An 8401-nucleotide genomic window follows, 5' to 3' on the forward strand; every position below is an offset into this window, starting at 1 on the left:
GTCCATCTCTGTTCCCAGAGCGGTGCAAGTGATGTAAGGCGGCCAGGCTCGCGCGCTTTCCTCCTGCCGGGACAGAGTCCTCCCTCCCCGCCGGCAGCGCTGTGCGCCCACTCTGCTGCTGCGCCCAGGCTCCGCTTCCAGAGCTCCGGCGACCTGCACGCCGCCGCCAAGCGCGAGGCTGGGAAAGACCCTCCTCTCCTCTCCCACCTCCCTGCTCCCTTGCCCCACCTCCTGTGTGCAGTGTCGGTGGGGAAATCCAGGCTTGGCTTTCCGAACCCAGGGAGAGAACCGAGGGACAGCCCATACGAAGGTTTCTGGAGACATTCAGAGTCTCCCCATTCACGGTGGCAGGAGCCTTCAGGTAACTGGGTGACCCTACCTGGTGCATGATAGACGGGGTTGCAATAGTGAATGGGGGTGGTAGTGAAAAGAGGGAGGGAAGAGGAGAGGGAGAGGGAGGGGGAAAGGGAGAGAGAGAGAGAGAGAGAGAGAGAGAGAGAGAGAGAGAGAGAAGACTGAAAGACAAGAGTCAGAGATAGCAAGAAAGAAAGAGTTAGTTGGTGGGTGGGAAGTTGGATTGGATTTTTTAACCCCTGTGGTTTCGCCTCCCACAGAATAGAGAAGGGGTGCTTCCTGGCTACCAAGCAGGCCCCAACCTGGATGGAGTGAAAGATGCGTCCCGATGACATAAACCCGAGGACTGGGCTGGTGGTGGCCCTGGTCAGTGTTTTCCTGGTCTTTGGCTTCATGTTCACTGTCTCTGGCATGAAGGGGGAAACTCTGGGGAACATCCCTCTGTTGGCCATCGGGCCAGCCATCTGCCTTCCAGGCATCGCAGCCATTGCTCTGGCCAGGAAAACCGAAGGATGTACCAAGTGGCCAGAGAATGAGCTACTCTGGGTCCGCAAGTTACCCTGTTTCCGGAAGCCCAAGGACAAGGAAGTGGTAGAACTACTGAGGACCCCCTCAGACCTGGAGTCCGGCAAGGGGAGCTCAGATGAACTGGCTAAGAAGGCAGGCCTCAGAGGAAAGACGCTCCCACAGGGGCCAGGTGAGGTGCCTATGGCCAGCTCCATTACCACTCCCACCCCCACAGAGGAAGGAGAATGCCAGAGTTTAGTCCAGAGTGGGCGTCAGGAGGAGACGTCCAGATACCTGGATGGCTACTGCCCCTCGGGCAGTTCCCTCGCCTACAGTGCCTTGGACGTCAAGGGCTCAACCTGGGACAGAGCTGACCGCCCCGAGCCCGAGGATAGCATCTTCTTTGTGCCCCAGGACAGTATCATCGTTTGCTCCTACAAGCAGAACAGCCCTTATGACAGATACTGTTGCTACATCAATCAGAGCCAAGGCAGGTGGGACCACGAGACAATAGTCTAATCTGGGCAAACAAGGGTCCCATGTTGACAGACATTGCTACACTCAACTCCCAATGGAAGAAAATCTCGGCTCCAACAGCCTCCTCGCTATTAGAAACTGGCATGGTATGTGATGGGGTGCAGACCTCTGGTGCCTGAATCTCGTGTAAATAGGCATGTAGTGGGGCATATTTTAGGGAAGTACTGAGAATTATTTCTCTTTAGAGAAGAGGCAGTAAATGGGAAAGAAAGTTCCATTTGCTTCTGAACAATTTAAACAATGTTGAATGCTTTGTAAAACAGCCCCCAAAGTGCTAGGAAGCCCCTGGTGACAGCCAGGGGCGTAGAGAGTGAGCCAGGTATCAAATGTTGCAGGGGCTATCCACACAGAAGCTGGGTGCTTTGTGTCTGAAGAAAGTGAAGGAAAATTTGTGTTCTTTTTACACAAAATGAGTTTTGCCTGTTGAAAATGTTGAAAAGCTTTTCACGTATGGTAATTGCTGAAAGAAATAAAAATCGAGGTAGAATAGGGAAAACCTCCTCCGATGGGATGGATTTTGGAGGAAGGGGAGTTAAAAGTAGTTGGAATGTATGACTGAGTCCTGGCCTCTGGCAAGACCATGGTTTCAAATGAAGTGTTGACTATGTTATGTGAACTCTTAAACTCTTCATTTGAGTTGGTTTGCTGGGACTGTATCTGAAGTTTTTAAGTATTTATTAACACTCATGTATTTCCTTACCAGGTGCAAAGTGACTTGATGTAATATTTTCATAGATTAGAATTTCTTTTTATCAAGACAAAGCAAATTTTACATATATATGTCTATCTAAGTGTCTTCAACGTTTCTGAGAGGCATGTACTCGAAATTACTATATGCCTTTTAGAACATGAAACTACAAAGTCAATTAATTAGTCCTGAACATTTTGAAAAATGTATATGAAATGCAATGGTTAAGCCTTTGGAAATGCTGTTGTCTGTACATTTGTCCAACAACCTCCCACCCCCGACAATGACTTTAATGCCAATGAAACAAGAATTCATTTGTAAGATTTAATGGAAGCTCATATTTTATTAAGTTCACTGGACCAGTGAAATTTACATGATAAAAATCTCATTATTTCCTACTATTTTTGTGGTTGAGGAAAAAACATCATAGTGCTATCCTGAAATTTATTTCCTATTTCTCTTGCTTAATTGCAACAGATAAAAAGAATAATCAGATGAAATGTCATTTTATCCCTCTTGTAGAATAATTGCATTATAGGAATGGTGATAGATTTAGTCTTGAGAATTAGGATTATTTTATGCCCTTCAGTGAATTTTAATTCTAATTGTTATACCAACTATTATTATTAGTCATTGTCTCCCAAAAAGTGAATTGAGAACAAAAATTTGGAGGGGGCAGCTTACCTCTTTTATGTATTTCAAGTTCAACTCTGTGATTCCTAAGTCAACTGTCCTTTCTTAAGAATTATGCTCTTAAAAGTCATAATTTTTGAATGATGTTTAAGATCAAAAGTATGTCATCTTTTTAAGTCAGGCCTCAATGTGGGGAAATGAGATGTGTGATCTTGGACAAAGTTCATCTTCCAACACCTCAGTTTCCTACTCTATGGAAGAGGAATGGGGAAAAGACTGATTTACACTAAATTGTTTCCATCACTCATTTCCAGGTAGGATATTCTAAAACATTAAATCAAAGGAACTGTATGGTGCAGGAAGTAAGCTACAGCAAAATGCATGCCCATGTTATGCAATACACGATCAAAACCATGCAATGTGGATTAAACTGCTACCACTCAAAAGAATTTTGTAGATATATGAAAGCCGGATGTATTCCATTACTAAATATTATGTATTAGACACCAATATGTTCCTGGCCATAAAACTGAAAATACTGAGGGTAAGATATTTTTGAAGAAAAAGTGTTTTAATGTTGATGAATCCCAAAGCATTCTGCCACACAGCTTTGCACTCTGTGTGACTGACTCTAGAACTGAGCTGGTGAGGGGTGGGTTCCTAAATCACAGTATTGTTTTGAAGGCAGAAAATAATGTTTACGGTGAGAAGATTATTGGAAATGCAGTAACAAACGTTTTCTCTGATGTACTTGACACTGATGGCATTGTCAGAAGCAAGGGGGATAGACAGATGTTTGTTTGGGCTCAGTGAGTCTTACATGGGTCTGAGGGGACGGGGACGGAATGTCCCCTGAGATTAGGAATTTGGAGAAGTTGCCTTCTGGAAACAGTTTAGAATTTTTCACTTAATGTGTACATGTGTGCACAGAGTCCCATTTCCAAATCAAGGGTCAAATACTGGCTTAGAGATATAAGCTATTTTTAATCACATTTGCAAGTTGTATTTCAGAAAAAAATTCTTCCATTTACCTATTTAAAATATGGAAGCTCTCTAAGTATACATTTGTGGGTACATTTTCCTGTGCCAAAAGAATGATTTTCAGATGTTGGGCTGAGAGATTTAACCTTCTTTACCCAAAGAATAAAATGTGAGTTGTGAGTCGTGTGGATTTTTCTTAGCATCTTCCACTGAGCCACCCCCTCCTCTGAGCTGCAAGGCAGCCTGCGTCCTAATCAACACTGTAAGTACTATTCGGGATAAACCTGTTGTTCTTATGAATAGAGACAGAAGAAAGAGGACAAGTGTCCTAAGTCCTTACAGGAAAGGAGAACAGTCCATCCATTCAAACCAACAGCCTTAGGAAATTACTAATATTAACGTAAGGAGCAAGAGGGTTGTCCCTGGAAGCCTTTAATGACTCCCAAACTGATAGGAATTGAAATAGGCACTGGTTTCTTTTCCTTTGCTATTAATTCAAACTCATTTTCTACTTGATGTTAAATGGGCATTTTACTTTTGAAGTTTCTCTATTCCATTTCTCTTGCTCTGTATTCCTACTTATTAGGACCGCAGGTTCTTTTCCCATCTGCCTATTTCTTGATTCCTAAATGTGAATTCAGCCAAGATACACAAGCTGGAGCACATTGGACAACTGTTTCAAGATTTCCTCCCCATTGCAATCCTCCTGGGGGAGGGATCCAGATCCAGCTAGGTTCCAGCTCTCTTCCAGTTCTGCTTATCAACTCCTCCGAAATGTTTTCAGTACTGTGGATCTTAACATCCACTGAGTTGACGAACACAGAAAAGGACGGTGAGTTCTCCCAATGATGCTTCTCTTCCACGAGTTCTAAACTCTTCTTATTAGTGATAGCCCTCTGTGCCCACAGCACTGACTATTTGGTGAATTCACTCTCCTTACCACCATTACTACTTTTATCATATTAAAGAAAAATATTTTTGCTGGGCATGGCGGTCATGGTTCTGTAATCCCAGCAAGGGGGCAAAGTCAGGAGCATCAAGAATTCAAAGTCATCCTCAATGTGAATTGGGGGACAGCCTGGTGTGCATGAGACCCCACTGGGAAAAAAAAGAGAAACTACTTTTGATAATTCAAATTCCTTTACTTCTATCTTGCCATCCCCTCTTCCAGACCTCATCCACGTGCACACACGGTGTAATAATTATAGCAGCCTGCTTTTATTTTCCTTTTCTCCCTTAAATAATCCCTGAGCATGTTTTTCCCCTTGCTGTACATTATTCCTAATCATCAGTTAATAACTATGTAATGTGCCATTTTGGTGGTTCCATCATCTATCATGCCATTCCTTATTGCTGACCATATATAAAGTATTATTGACGTTGTTACCATATGGCCACAGAAATGAAACCTTATCATTGAAAAGCTGTCCCCTTGCAGAGGGGGCAGAAGTGTGTAACTGTTCATATTGCCACTCAACCTTCTCTTCACACATGTGGCTTCTAAGAAACAGGGTGGAGGACAATACGATGTTGCTTCAAAATGTCGCTCCTCAAAACTAGATTATAACAAGGTTGGCCTCCAGAAGCACAATGTCCAACAAGCAAAATAATGAATCAATAGTCTTAATTGATGATAATTTCTAATATCCCAAAGCATTTTCTTGAAGTACTTCCCAATATACTTTATATTTCCAGTGTGTGTGCATTAATAACTTATAAATGAACTGAAATTAGGAATTTAACTGACTCTTTTCTGTGTTTCAATTCCTAACTACAACAAAACAACCTAAAGAGAGGATGGAAACATGCATAAATGATTGAAGCTCAACCGGAAATGTCACTGAAGGCTTGAATTCCAGTTGCCCCTCGTCAGCTTGACATAAAGGCATGCAAATACTGTGTTTCGTCGGTTTGCTCTTACCCTGACAAATTGCCTGAGAGTATAACCAATTTACAAAGAGGAAAGATTCTAATCAATTCATTTTAAAAAAAAAAATCACAGTTTTGGAGGTTTCAGTTCAAGGTCGGGTGGCCCGTTGCTCTGGGACCTGTGTCAGGATGTCCCACACGACAGGGACCGGACAGCACTAGAAAGCTTCCCTTGTGTCTGGACTGAAGTGGGAGGAAGAGGTTGGGGTCCCCATAGCCCTCGGGTGGCAGAGGTTGGGGTCCCCATAGCCCTCTGGTGGCATGTCCCCAGTGACTGGAAGACTGTGCACCAGGCACTACCTCTTCAAGTTCCCAGCACCTCTTAACAGCTCCAAGTTGAGGAAACAAGCCTCTAACGTGTGCGGGTTTGTGGGGAGGAGGAAAGGGTGGGGGAGCATTCTATCTAAACCATAGCAAGCACCGTGGAGCTCTCATCCACCTTTAGCAGGGTTTCATTCGCAGGCTCCCAACACAAAGCTTATTCAGGTTGGGCTCCCTTGACCCCAAGTCTTGGGATCATAAGTATTTTAGATTTTGGAGTTACTAGATTTGGGGACATTTGCTAATTTATTAGGTAAGCTTTCCTAACCCAAGATTCTAAATGTGAAATGCCATGAAATTTAAAACTTTGTGAATGTCATGTCGGCACTGGAATAGTTTCCAACTTAGAGCACTTGGGAGTCGGCTCTTTGAATTAGGAATACTCTACCTGGATACGATGCTCACCAGATACACAAGACAGGGACGGGCTCAGTCTCCAGGCTGGCGAGCTGTTCCAGGGCCTGACTCCAGCCAGGGGTCTTTTCTCTCATTCCTCCTCCTGACCCCAGGTTAGAGCTCACCCACCTCGGTATCCTCGGTAACAGTGCAAGGCTTTGGAAGCTGGAGGTAAAGTTACAGAGTGAGTCGGTTATTAAACACAACACGAAGTGCTCTCTTTGACACACCTGTCAAATCTGAAAGTGAAATGTAAAGATATTTTACAATCGATCACTTCCTATTTTCATAGAAATAGGCAACTGTACATACGTCTTCAGCCCGAGGCAGGACCGAATGAGGAAAACCGGCTTTGGAACTCATCTTTGTATAATCCAGCAGTCAGAGTGTGGGCAGTCACCTGCTATGCGAGCAAGCAGACCACCAGAACCACTCTGAAAGGCGCACTCTGACTGCTCTCTCAACTTCCCCACACCCTATGTGGCAGCTCCCTCTATTTAAATGCGTTTTTTGAATTTTTTATTTATTTTGGTATCTTTTGTCTCACTCCTTTTTTTTGTTTGTTTGTTTCTCTTGATTATTTTACTTTTTGGTTTTTCAGGGAGAAAGAACATGAAGTTGGGTGATTATGGGGGTAGAGAGGATCTGGGAGGAGGGAAAAATATATGAAACATTGTATGAAGGGATATTTCATTTTTAAAAATTGGGTAATGAGATAAAATTTATTTGGTGAGGTGGGAACAGTGCGTTCACGCCATGGAACACATATGGAGGTCAGAGGGCCATTTGTAGGAGTCAGTTCTCTCCTGCCATGTGGCTCCCAGGAATCAGCTCATGACAATAGGCCGAACAGCACGGGCCTTCACCCACTGAGCCACCCTGCTGGCCCTGCAGCAGCTGCTTGACTTCCTAGCTCCGGGACCTGCAGCTGACTGCCAGACCTTTGTCTAAGAGCTCCCTGGAGAAAGGGATGATATTTAGTCCATCTTTTCCTCCCCTGTCCCTCTCAAATGCATCCTGCCTTGCTCAGTGAAAACTCCAAATTGCACCATTTAGTCACACTAAAAGTCTATTTCCCTTTTTATATTAAATATAATCAGCAATAATGGGGACTAAAATAGGCCTCTGTGGGTCGAGATCCTACTTTCTGTTTGGTATATTGTTTCCCTGGAGGAACTACATCTCACATAACAAGGAGAGGAGACACACCTTTGCAGAACAACTCCCTTCCCGCCATGATTAAGCTAACTCCCATTGCCCGATCTCTGGGTCCGTGGTTGAACCAAACACAAGACAAGAACTGGTGATGCTCGGAGCATGCGAAAACCACTCTTTTGAATCCACAACCAGAAGAAACAAAAGTAAATCATTGCTAATCATGTTAATATTGCAAGTGTATAAACAAAACAGAATCTCCAGCATTGGCCATGGTCCCTCTGCTAAGCTTCCCTGTGACAGTGCTCAACAGTGTCCTCAAGGTAAACTGGCTCTTCTCTCGGGTCAGTAGTGAGGAGTTGAGCTGCCAGCCCTCACCCACCCCCCAATTCCCAATGACGTTCTCTTTCTCCACATGGAGACTGAAGTTTGTGCTTCAGACAAGCCCAACTGTTCCGGAACAGGATGATGGCATTGTTCAGCCATTCCCATGAGCACTATTTAAAGCCATTCTTAATAACTTCTAACCTATATAGTTTGTCCTGTGAATTTCCCCCACTGTCTGACTAGACAAAAATGACTTAACTCTTTACCTGAGCCATAGGGACCACTGAGATCTCAAACACGACGAGACATCCTTGGAATACGAGGAAAGAGGTTGTGTGAGATTTTCCAGCCCTGGAACAGAACTTCTGACACAGGATCGTTTGGCCTCGTGCTTTCAGAGGTTTGTGCCCATCATGGTGTAGAGGGCAACACGCGTCACAGCAGTTAAGAGGCCGGAGGGAAAACGTCTGGCTTCTGCACCTTCTCCTCTTCTCCAATTCCGTTCCAGCCCCAGGGATAGTACGCCCACACTCAGAATTGATCCTCTCCCTTAATCCTCTCTGAAAATGTGCT

At 44.2% G+C, this 8401-nt stretch overlaps 1 protein-coding gene across 1 annotated transcript; it reads left to right on the plus strand.

The window, feature by feature from the left end:
- Positions 1-672: 672 nt before the first annotated feature.
- Tmem215 (transmembrane protein 215) lies at positions 673-1380 on the plus strand. Its single transcript, XM_059255722.1, has one exon. It carries the CDS (start codon positions 673-675, stop codon positions 1378-1380), a length of 708 nt encoding a protein of 235 aa, XP_059111705.1.
- The last annotated feature ends 7021 nt before the right edge of the window (positions 1381-8401 follow it).

This window comes from Peromyscus eremicus, chromosome 2 (assembly GCF_949786415.1).
Source record: "Peromyscus eremicus chromosome 2, PerEre_H2_v1, whole genome shotgun sequence".
Classification (NCBI taxonomy): domain Eukaryota; kingdom Metazoa; phylum Chordata; class Mammalia; order Rodentia; family Cricetidae; genus Peromyscus; species Peromyscus eremicus.

Excerpts from the sequence above, each read along its gene's own strand:
- Tmem215 (XM_059255722.1), top strand. The coding sequence starts at position 673 with ATGCGTCCCGATGACATAAACCCGAGGACTGGGCTGGTGGTGGCCCTG.